The following is a 12,207-nucleotide window of genomic DNA, read 5'->3' on the forward strand; positions in this document are numbered from 1 at the left end:
ACACTGGTTTTAACGAAAGGGCCGACAGTGTCTCCGGAACAGCACCGCCCCACCAATGCACGAACAATGCATAACAGGAGCACGTTCACATTCGAGTAGACTGACCTTTCTGGTACCTTCCCCCATGTAGCTTTAACGAAAGGTGTGACACTGATTCACGTCTTGGGGAAGACCACTTACCCATCCATCCAGAAAATGTGCGCAACAAGAGCACAATCCGATCTTACTAGAACACTAGAACTGACCTCCTTTGTTGTACACAATGCCGATCCCAGAATTGGTTTTATATCTGCACCGCTGCTTTATCGCAAAAAACAGTTGTGTGGTATCGCCCGCGGCTTATCTGATGAAAAAATTTTCAAAATGTTCCTCAAAAAGGGGCCTGCGGCTTATCTGCGGCGCAGCTTATACGCGTGAAATCACGGTACAACACGTGGTATCGGTCTCGCCGCGCTATTGGCCTGATCTCACCGCCCGCTCCCACCACTCCCCCGACCTCGCTGTGGCGCGGATATTCGAGTGTAATACGACCCCCAACATTGGAACGCAGGATTTTGAAAAAAAGAAATGGTCGTCTTAGACTCGAGAAAATACAGTATGTTGGTGGCACAGTTTAACAGCTTGTTGCTAGACTCACTGCACCGCGTGACATCATAGTGATGCAGCGGCTCTGCAGTGGTGGGCAAAAATCGCACAATCATCGAGTCTCTTCGTGTTTCCAGTGGTTATTAAGGCGGACTCATTTCTTAAGAAAGTCTATGGGGAATTTTTGTTCGCAGGGTTCTCATAAACCTCGCAAAATTTCTACACAAAACAGGTACAGGCGTGTTCACCTCGAGTTTACCTAGGTAATTACATATTTCTGAATGCCTGGCGCTATCCACTGATTTTTGGCGAATTAAAGTTTCAGATTTTCAATACATGGGAGTCTATGGGAGATGCAACAAAATTGCTTCCCTCGGCACGCCCGCCCGCGATATATTTGCCAAAATGATGCCATTCCCTACAGTAGCAGTCGGGGAATTGATTGCAATCAACAAATTCAACAAGCTTACTGCAGTTTTCCAGATCCATCCGAATGAAAATAATGGCTTTGTCGTTTGCTAGCATGTTCTGCACGCTGGCGCCCATTATATTACTTCCTTAAAGCACAGACGGTGAAGCAAATTTTGTGACGGTGCAGCCGACTCTCTCCGGAAGCGAGCTTTAAGTAGACCGCATGAGTCCGCCTTAAAGGCATGCAGCGAAATGATGTAGCTACTGAATGTGCTACGCGGTACAGAAGGGCCAAATACGCCGTACGCGGGTTCTTACTCCCTTTTGCCCACCAGCGACGTCTGCTCTATGCACACTCTTGTTTGCAAATAGAGGTGGATCTATACATGTGACAGGGAACACTAAATATTTTTAATTTGAGAGTAAAATTGTGGTAAAACGGGTCGGGGCCACATCTGGCGGGATATAATCACCAATTCGTCGAGCAACAGTGATCTATGTTCCCAACTGGCTTGCGGATCATGACGACTACGTAGCCCACACGCAGTCGACTTTTTTTGTTTTAGACCCAGCGTTGTGCGCATGCAATGTAGGTTTGAGTAGCGTAACATACTCGACGAGCAATGTGTAGTTGGTGGCGACTTCAACAGTGTGTTGCCCAGAATTTTCAATATTAGTCCTCTTTTTTTCTTTTTATGAGCCACATTGGGACAAAAATTGTGACACAAGTGTACCCAGAGCTCAGGCTATCAAACAGATAAATTTTCTGAGATTGCGGCTCTACTGCATTGCAGTACCTTTAAGCCTTAGATTGCTTCCCACAGTTATTCAATTAAGGCAATTGTTTCTCAATGAAAAGCTTGCTTACAGTTAGGGTTTCCCATTTTCTGTGCTGAAGAGGGTGAGCTACCCTTTTAGCTCATGATGTTAGAAAAGCCAAGTGGAAGCTGCATTACTGTACTCGAGTTTTGCACCTATTTTTGCCCTCTTTTGGGATATCTTTGCACGTATAATCAACAAAAACAAGAAACCCTAGTTGTAGTAGTCTAAGAAGTAAACCCTCAAAGTTGACTGTAAACCACGGGGGTCACATCATTCATTCTCTTTTGTATACCATTCACAGGAAGACCTTTCTAGTAAATTAAAACTTCTCAAGGATACTTTAAATGATTCCAGTCACCAACCAAAGGAAACCCAAGTGTGATTTTTTGTACCCACCAGTCATGTCTAAAGTACAAGCCAAGTTGCCCATCGGTATGTCCGTAAAGCTGATGGTGACAAGAAAGACAGGAGCACCTGTCTAGCAATAGTGTACGTGCTTCTCAAATTTCAATGACATTTTCATATAGGTAGGAAGGATATCCAACAAAAGGAAGTACTAGCAATGCTAGCAATCGACAACCTTTTTTTTTTCTTTGTGATACATAATTTGTTGACAGTGTGTTCTCCCAATTATCACATTACAAACAACTGAGATGTGCTAAGTGTTCAAGAATGTGCTTTTTTTTTTCTCATGAAGCACTTCTGATCCATGGAAAAATATATGCAAGAGCATAATTCTGGCATAAGAGAGCAAAAATGGATGATAATAAAAGCTGTCCAAACCTCATCAAGATGGTCCTTGTGCAGTTTGTTTTTATTTCTTGTAAAATTTTCTCCCAAATTTTATTACTGTGGCAGCCCAATAAAAACCTGGGGAGGAATGGAAGCGTAACATTAACCAAGTTACATTAGTTTGTCTCATGAGAAAAGTCCCCAATACGCAGGATTGTTCAATCTAGCCATAAATTTGTACTATTAAGGCCCGGCTTTGTTCCGCTGTTGCGTACGACCTTCATGTTTGTGCTCCTCGTTAAATGCGTCAAAAAGAAATACTTAAAAACCTATTCGTAGGAAAAATATGGGAGCCGCCTGTGCTTATCCCCGGGGAGCTTCTGCTTTGCGTCAGTAATTGTTACAGATTTCAAGCTTGGAATTGCTGCGCTAAAGTGGCAGTCTGTTTGCATCATGGAACAATTTAAATCTACTAGAGCATACACTCACTGGCGCTATAGTAATTGCCGAAAAAAGGAAAACGTTGTTACTGGGGCAACTAATGAAAGGCTGATACCATATTCTTGCTGCTCTTGTGAGTAGAAGGATTGAAGAACTCATTTCTGATGGGGCCTAACCCAGTGCTACCCCACAAGGAGCTGCGAGTATCAACTACGTCGTATCAGAAGTTCAAGCTCGTCGTCATCGTTGTACAGTGGCACCACCATATTATGTAACCACACTCATGTCGAGCTTCTCCTTGTTCGTATTTCGACATCTCATGGATCCTCCTCCAGCTAATTCAGCCCATGAATGACCAAACTGTTAGGTAATGCATATAATATATTTGTATGTATTACCCAAGACTGGTTCCTTGATGCGTTCATTAAATGGCTCATCTTCCATTAAACCTTAATTAGGTTGGTTCGAGAGGTGCACAGAACCACGTCCGTCCGCACCTCCTTATTTCTCGTCTAACCTATTTTGTAACGGGTAGGTAAATCCATACTTCCAGATTTTTACAAAAGAAAAGAACACCTCATATAGCTTCACAAATTTTGAAGACCAAACACTGAGTATCACTCGATTAAAACTTGATAAGATTAGCTGTAGTGTTCCTCGAGTATCTTTCAAAAAGTATTCGTTTAATGTGACAACTGCATGTTTATTCTTGTTGCCACGAAATATTTCACTAATGAAAGGAGTAGACAAATGGTACAAATCTGTCTTAGTCATCTGTAATTTATATAATATATTCCCTTTTACCCACTGAATCAAAAAATGCTCTAACACAACTATAACACACTGAAATTGGAAACACACGGTAACAAGACACTCGAATAATGAATCTGTTTTCTGTCCGAAACTATTGTCTTGTCAATATTTGTTACAGCCACTGCAAAGAAAAGAACAAAATGATTACTTTTGCCTGCCTGAGGATGCCTCACACCTCAGTAAATCGTACAATGCCACGGAGAGCTGCTCATGAACTCAGCCACGAATGTTAGAGATGGGCCTTGTGGGGTGGGTGTTATTTGGTCGTTTCGTACGATGACAAGCAGAAGTGAGTGGCACACAAAAATTGCTGACAAACGAGACGAAAGCCCAGAGTATTCCTCTGTATCAACCCAATTTCTTGTTCAATGGCACATTTCCTGTATTATGATTTTCACAGCAATGGCACACCTTATGAAAACAGTAACTTCTGGACATTTACGCATCTTAAAAAGATCTTTCATACTTCCTACACTGGTGAAGCAGTCTTACTTCCAATGCTTTGATAATCCACAAATTTTCTAAAAGTGGCTCCCATAATCTATGTTGGAGGGCAGTTCTAAATCCGTTGGGTTCTTTTCTCGGGGTCAGTTTTTCTTTTTTTAGTTTTTTTTTTTCCTACGATTTCTCATTCCTGAGACAAGCCTGAAATTCTCAAAGGGGTGAACAGTCATAAAAATGAGGTTTCAGAAGAGTTATGAAAGAGCCGAGAATTGTACCCATGTGGTGTAGGGGGGTGTAATCAAAATATTTGTATTTCCTCGGTGAACATTGATTGCGGTAGATCCGTGCTAGGAGTGGCCCCACACGTCCCACCAGAGTTACTCATGATGGGATTTTTTGTACCAGAGGACCTTTGTTGACGCGTACATGCGAAATGGCCCCCAGAGGAGGAGGCCGCCACACAAAGGAATATGAACTCACATTGAATTCGTACTGTCCTCTGCTAAACCTATTAAAGAAGGGTTATTTGGACACCTTGGACGTCAGAGCTATGCATTTCAGGTCTGCTTGATTCCCCGAGAGACAATGCGAGCAAGTTTTGACAGGTTTTATGATCTAAAGCAGCAGCTACATGTCTCCGTTCGGTGCATAGTAAAAGGGATTTTATGATGGTGAACATCCGTTTACTCACGTTGTGTGCGAAAAATGGTTTGTGCAATGCGACAGATGCTCTAAATTCATGGCGCACTTTTATCCCAAAGCCGTTGTCCACAACAACAAAACGAGAGACACCGCCATTTTGAAAAAGCAACGTCGGCCGTCTAGCGTAGGAATGTGCAAACTGCTGCGCCTCTACCGGTCTCCTTCGCTGTCTGTGGATATCCAAAATTTTCGGGAAGCTTTCATTCTGCGACAATCTTCCCACCTGAAAGCTTCAAAGCACTTGACGTGCAGCAGTTCCAACAAAACTTCCCCTTGGACAAAACTTTTCATAGCTGGTCTCACGCGAACGGCAGTTATCGCATGGAAATGTCCTCTTCGAGCACACAGTCATGTTTCATGGTTTGGTACAGAGAGGCATGAGGTAGAGAGAGTAGGGTGCGCCCCCCACCCCACTACTGCTAGCAAAGTATTTGTAATGTTGCCTCACGAGACACATAAAGAAGATATCACTCCCATATTTTCTGTACAGGTTATCAAGTATCAACCAATGGTTTCGGGGCGCTCAAACGAACAATGCAACTGCCGAGAAAAGTATCTTGAGAGCAGAGCTATGAGAACTGTCACTGCTGAAAGCGGATGGTTGTCCTACAAATCACTAGCACAAAAACAAACGAAAAGTTTTTGTTGGCTGGGTGCTTTATTCACTTAAACTTGAAGACCCCGACAGCCACACCAGCAATGGAGACAAATCCCCCACGGTTCATTTCGCAGGTCCCCGTAATGCCAAAGTCCTTGCCTACAACACAGAACCAGGTGGGACCATACTTGGCCTCGAAGGCAGCCTTAATGCTGGTGGCCATATCAGCCCAATCCTTCTGTTCCTTGAGAGCTTTACCAGCTGCGTCACGTAGTTCATTGATCATCTCCTGGGGCAAATCGCCGTAGTGGACTTCCACGTCCATCACGTCACCTTCTTTAGCGGAAACGTTGGTGGTATTCAGACCTTTGCCAGGCATCATTCCTTGTCCTATCGGAAGACAATGACGTTTACAAGGAAGGAAAGAAACAATAGTCAATACAAACAGGAGTAGAAGAGTGCTGACTAGCTGGTGCATAACTGCGAAGAGGAGATACCCGAGACAAGGAGAAACAACACAACATCAATACAAACCTTGCATCATCGTCTGCCCAGCCATCATTTGCCCAGGCATCTGTCCTTGCATCATCTGTCCAGGCACTTGCCCGGGCATCTGCCCAGGCATTTGTCCTGGCATCATTTGTCCAGGCATCTGTCCAGGCATTTGCCCAGGCATTTGTCCGGGCATTTGTCCGGGCATTTGTCCAGGCATTTGTCCAGGCATTTGCCCAGGCATTTGCCCAGGCATTTGCCCAGGCATTTGACCTGGCATTTGTCCTGGCATTTGCCCAGGCATTTGACCTGGCATCATTCCGGGCTGCCCTGCCATCGCTGCTGCTTGCGCTGCGGGATCAGCTGCCATGGCGAACGGACAAAGAACGTCAACGGCGCGGGCGCACGCAAGTCTTCTTCTTTGCCATCATTATTCCACATCTTTGTAATTAATGCCTCCATCCGTTAAAAAGAAAAAGAAAAACCAAGGAGTAAGTCAAGAGATTACATTATCGGGATAAAGGACATCATACACACCTCGAAGGCATCTTATGTCCTCATAATGTGTTCCAATACTAGATTTGTGTGACGTTGTTTCTGACATTAATTACACTGCACATCAAAATAAACATTTCGTCGACAAAGTCATTCAATGATAATTAATTTTTCATCTCATTTCGCCTTTACGTTTTTTTGTACATATCCCCAGTGTGATTTACCTAACTGGAAGCACCTTTTCGCAAAATGGTTCATCTTGGTGAACTCCTATTTCTCTACTTGAGTTCAATATCACTCTAGATGTTCACCTTATCCCCCCTGGAACTATTGGAAAGTTCTTTCGTCATTTGTATTTATTCATTTTGAGCCCATCAGAAATCTGTCGGGGGGGGGGGGGATATGTTTATTAAGAAAAAAGAAAGGAAAGGTAAATCTGTTGGCTCTTGAGTTGGCTGTTCGTTATCCGCTCTGATTGCATAGTAAAATAAAAACCAAATACTGCATTGTATATGTAGGTACGATGCGCACGTACAGACGCTTGTATTAAAAGTCCAGCGCGTTTCCTCTGTCTCTAGAGGAGTCACTTTGTAAAGTCATTGTACATTGTGTCGCAAAAATCGGCTTTCATTAGCACGTAGATTCTCGGGAATGCTGTTTCACTTAAAATGGAATGGCAACAATGAAAAGACGCTATGGCAACGCCATCGATTTTCCGGCGACTGCACCACTAATTTTCTGTCCAAACAACACAGTGCGTTAATCTTTTCCTATGAGTTTCATCCACACTGAAGGTGATATTTTGAACATAAAAGCAGGATGCGAGCGAGCTGGTGATAATATAGAGATGATGACATTCCTTGAGGTTGAGGGAAGACAACGATGTTCCAACAATGAGGACATATATTTTCAACTAAGATAAACTTTTTTCTCACTCTCTCTATTACAGTTATAAATCTTTGTTTACACATTCTCACATGGTTTATGTGACAAGAGAGAGTCACGGAGTACGCTGCCGATAGTTTGGGATTCGGCCGTTACTCTCATCAGAGAAACACTTGTAGAAAACTAGCGGGCATCCAAAGAAAGCGGGTCTTTCGGTGAGGATACTTCGGCACGTGGCAGTGACGAAGCCAGGTGGGCAACGTTTCAACAGAGTGACGGCAGTTTTTGTTTGAACCAGGAATGAGTTTGGGCCATGGGTGCAGCAGACGGCACCAGCATCAAAGGGGAAAGGCAATTGGAGGCTCTCGTTTTCTGTGATTGACTTTCTTTCATTTCTGAGCTATATTATCCTGGCTCGCCATCTCTCCTGCTCACATTGAGGAACTAGTCATTTAATGGGACATCCGAGTATCTCTGAGAATGAGTCTGCCGACGCCCTTGCCAAGGCGGCCTTACAATCTACATCCCTTCCCGCCATATCCCTCTTTCCCCCCGTACCAAATGTTCAAGCGGTCTGATCTCTTCAGTCGCCTATCCATCGATCACCTGTCCTCATCTCGTCCAGATCTTTGCCGCCCCCGATCCAGCTGGAATTCCCTTCTTTGTTCATCGCGGATAATTGAAGTAATCATCACAAAATTCCTCCGTCCTCTTGCTGCCCGCATTGTCCGTGTGATGAGACCATGGATCACTTCTTTCTCTGTTGCCCCTTTGATTCATCCATCGGTCTTCAGTTTTGGACCATCCCCTTCCGCACCTTTTCTGTTCCACTATCCTTATCTCCCATCCTGTCGTTTGGTCGAACCGCGGACTCTTCGGCCCCATCAGCTGTTTTCCATGCTGTAGTATCATTCATCTCATCAACCATAATCTTGAATGATACCGTTATGTGCCCTAATTTGTTCAAAACGGGAGGCGTTGCCTCCCATTTTCAACAAATCAGTGCAGATAACGATATCATTCGAGATTATGGTTGACCAGGAGCATGCTATGCGGTGAAGTTCACCCCTAAGAGTGTAGGCACTGGATACTGCACTGGAGATGATTAATCTGCGTCAGTGTATATCCAGGTGATCATGGCAGTGCTTGTGCAAAGAAGCTCAGTTAAGCGAAGGAACAGTAAGCGCTCGTAAATGCTTCCACACCGCCGGCACTAATATTACGCTGGACTGCGACGTCCCGAACTGTTACGCACCGATTCTCGGGGATGGCTTGCTCAACGCCTGTGACCTTCACTGGCGTCACTGGAGTCGGACGAACGTGTCCATGTGGTGTCTGTAATATTTGCAAAAGCTCCGCTGGTTTGACGGTTACCTTCACGAGGGACTTGATTATGTATCGCTGTTGCACAGCCACCCCTGGCAGCACAATGTACTGAAAGTCGAGTGCAATAGGGGTGGACGGGTAGGTGGAAGGCCTTGAGTAGAATTCTGAAAGTAAAGAACATTGATAAGACACATACCGGCCACCCCTATTGCACTTGACTTTCAGTACATTGTGCTGCTTGGGTAACTACCGTTGCCGCACGTGCTGCTGACCCGACAAGGATTGCACTTTGTCCTCCAAAAGTTACATTTACTCAGTGATTTTTCTCAAGCAAAAGTCTCGGTCAACCTTGAAAAACCCTTCTATCCACGACTTTCATTACTCCTTTCGGTGGCTCTAAGTTTACCAGGTCGCCTCTTCGTATATCGTCCCCGCCAGAGTGTTTCCGCAAGAATATTGCTTACATCGTCCCTGGGAGTAGGTGGAGTTGTTTGGTACACGGACGACATTCTTGGGCCAATGCAAGACAAGAGACGAGCACGACGGAAGATTACAAAAGGTTTTCGCTCGCTTTCTGGACAACGGTGTCTTTGGAGTTGTTAGGTCACTTCATTCACCAAGAAGGGATTCATCCTGACGACGCCAAAGTAAAGGCTACTCAAGAAACGAAGCATCCCAGGTGTATAACACAACTCAAGAGCTTTTTGGGTATGGTGAATTACCTGGAAAACTTTATTCCTCACCTAGTTGACATTCTCAACCCGTTGAATACATTTAGTTCCAAATTCGTGTGGGTTTGGATAGATGTTCAACAAAATTCATTTAGTGCCGTCAAGAAATTGTTAGCGCTGAGTCCCGTTCTGTATGGTCTTCTTCGATCCAAAGAAGAAGACTGTAGTCTCTGCTGACGCTTCGTCGTGTGGCCTACAAGCCGTTCTTAGACGGTTCGCAATACGAGGCCTGCCGGTTCTTAGACGGTTGCAGCCTGACGGGACCTATCAAGCTGTAGCATACGCCTCAAGAAGTCTCACAGACACGCAAAAGAAGTATGCTCAATCAGAAAAAGGAGGCCTTGCATTACAGTTGCGAAAAGTTTCGGGACTACGTCACGAGCATCCTCATCAGAATCGAGACCGATCACAAGCCGTTGCACCCGATCTTCACGATCATACCCTTGGGATAAAAAAAAAACAAAAAACACTCCACTGCTCTCTTGTTGGACTTGATTCCTGTCCCAGGGAAGTCACCTGTTGCGGCCGACGTTCTTTCTCCAAGTCCATTGGGACACAGTGAATACAGTGAGCTTGACGATGAGCTGACTGCTTATGTGAGGGGCATCACGTCGTACTTCCCTGCGTCGGACCAGATGTTTTCTCCACACCAGAGATATGCTGTCGACATATATTCAGCAGTGTTGGCCAGACAGAGCACACGCTGTCGCGAGCTGCATGACCTGTTGGCAAAAGAGCTTTGGTGTTTCCTGTGACGACGCCCTTCTGAGGAAAGGTATACTTGCCAAGCTTCACGAAGGGTACCCCGGAGTAACACAGTGCAGAGCAAGAGCTACGATGTCAGTAATGTGGCATGTGGAGTTTCAGGATACATTGAGTATATAGTTTGAAGGTATACCCTCGTTGCATCAGGAGTCCACAAACCGGCATGAACCCCTATAATGCCTTCACCGTCCATGGCAGAAGGTGGCAATGGACCTCTTTTACCTCTCTGGAAAGTGGCGATTTTGCATGATTCGCCAAAGAATGGGGTTTCGAGCGCAGGACTTGAGATTTCTTCAAAACAATGGATTCGATGAAGTTGCCATTCGCATCGACGATACTTACAATGCTCTTCAGAGTTCGTGTTACCCCATTAGCAAACGGCTTCAGTCTGGCTGAGCTACTACTGGGCATTCGCCTTCGCAGTTACCTGAAGCTGCTGAAGTGAGAGGAGAAAGGGATCGAAACGCAGAAAACAAATTACGATATGCGACAAGAGACGTTGCTCCCCTGCGGCGAGGGGGCATGGTATGAATAACGAACACCGTTCATCGTGTTGTCTATAGACTCCGACAGAAGCGTATCAAGTGGAAACAGATGGTGGAGTTTTCAGAAGGAACAGTTGTCATCCGATACTTGTTTGTTTCCCTGGCTTCGTCCGTTGACCATTCACCACACTGATGTTCCCCTGAGTACGCACAAGCGAATTCCACCTGTGTGGGTTCCTAAGGTTCTGTGTCTGGGCGTACCGTTTCTATAGTGGGTCTATAGTGGGCCCGCGGACGACTTACAGATTGCCCCCTCGGACAACTGCTGTTCACCATATGATCAAATGAACTTGCGGTACAAATGGTGGGTCTCATTGCAAATGCCACCTATTAGGTGTGAAACAATAAACAATTACAGTATTTTCCGGTCCATAACTGGCGCGTTATTATTGAGTGTTAGTAGACCGTTGGGTCCTGAAGCACCGTATCTACTGAACGGATAAGATGTACCCTTCCGTTGATTCCGGTAGGTAGAGTATCTCTGCGGTGACGTTATCAATGGTCTCCCTATATTCATTTTAAAAAGTGTCCGGAAAAGGCAGTATCTACCTGTGTACGTCGTAGCCTTTCCCGAAAGAACCCTCCGGGTCTATACGCTTGACATAGGGACTGCTCATTCATTTGAGTGCCATCTTCAGGAAACTGGACGATAGACGAAGAGCGTGGGGACACGGATAATAGATAGATCGTACAGAAAGGTAATCAACTGTGTTGAGTAGGAAATCGCGCACCGCCCCATAAGAAAAAATGAACGAAATGGGAAGTCTAGTCTCCTAGATTGCCCCGTTTAGTCCCGCGACCACAAAATTTGCTCCCCAGGACTGCAAATATATAGTCACGATTAAGCCGTGAATTCGATGGAATGAGGCTATATAACTTATCTAACTTAAGAAATAGCTAACATAGAAAAAGTAAGAAATAGTTAGCAGTCTTTTCTCGGCAAATTGCGCGCCATGATTGTCGCAAGATGTTAAATCACTCGACACATCACGGTTGACGGTTTAATTTAAAGTATTTTCCTTTAGCCAGAAGAAATATTTCTGCAGGGTACATGGCACAAGAAAACGACGCAGAGACGAGGACAGATAGAAGGACACAACCAAGCGTCTACTCACAACTGATTTATTGAAAGGACATAAAACGTTATCGGAACGTGGACATTTCTTGTGGCTGCTTGTAGCCTACTAGGGTGTTAGATGGCCAATCAGAGTCGTTAGGTGCATATCTTTTGCTGCAGAAATCAGGCACGACGCAACAAAACTACGACAGTCATACCCCGAACGGTCCCTATACGATCTCTGCCACAACCGCTGCCCTGCAAACCACCGCCAATATTCTGCAGTGCGGGTGCGGCTGAAACAGAGCCATCTGTGATGAAATGAAATAAAGGCGAGCCGTGGACTTCGTAGGATTCCGATAG

At 45.0% G+C, this 12,207-nt stretch overlaps 2 protein-coding genes across 3 annotated transcripts in view; both read right to left on the reverse strand.

Moving 5' to 3' along the window:
* LOC135389146 (zinc finger protein 608-like) overlaps nt 1–5,089 on the reverse strand; it is a 30,272-nt gene extending 25,183 nt beyond the window's left edge. Inside the window, exons 1-2 of one of the 2 annotated variants that reach the window (XM_064619164.1) lie at nt 4,940–5,089; nt 2,602–2,688 (exon numbers count right to left, since the gene is read on the reverse strand). The gene's annotated coding sequence lies outside the window, so the exon portion shown is untranslated. The remainder of the gene's footprint in view (nt 1–2,601; nt 2,689–4,939) is intronic. The other variant, XM_064619165.1, reaches the window with a different exon arrangement.
* Nucleotides 5,090–5,589: 500 nt separating this feature from the next.
* LOC135389148 (methionine-rich protein-like) lies at nt 5,590–6,469 on the reverse strand. The gene is made up of 2 exons (XM_064619167.1): nt 6,083–6,469; nt 5,590–5,938 (listed from the first exon to the last, which is right to left on the reverse strand). Exons 1-2 carry the CDS (start codon nt 6,408–6,410, stop codon nt 5,613–5,615), a joined length of 654 nt encoding a protein of 217 aa, XP_064475237.1. The 5' UTR covers nt 6,411–6,469; the 3' UTR covers nt 5,590–5,612.
* Between the last annotated feature and the right edge of the window lie 5,738 nt (nt 6,470–12,207).

The sequence above is a fragment of the Ornithodoros turicata genome, chromosome 3 (genome assembly GCF_037126465.1).
Source record: "Ornithodoros turicata isolate Travis chromosome 3, ASM3712646v1, whole genome shotgun sequence".
Taxonomy (NCBI): Eukaryota; Metazoa; Arthropoda; class Arachnida; order Ixodida; family Argasidae; genus Ornithodoros; species Ornithodoros turicata.

Bases quoted from the DNA above. Each gene is read 5' to 3' on its own strand.
- LOC135389148 (XM_064619167.1), bottom strand. From the start codon at position 6,410: ATGGCAGCTGATCCCGCAGCGCAAGCAGCAGCGATGGCAGGGCAGCCC. The intron at 5,939-6,082 runs GTTTGTATTGAT...GTCTTCCGATAG, and splicing joins TGGGCAGACGATGATGCAAG to GACAAGGAATGATGCCTGGC.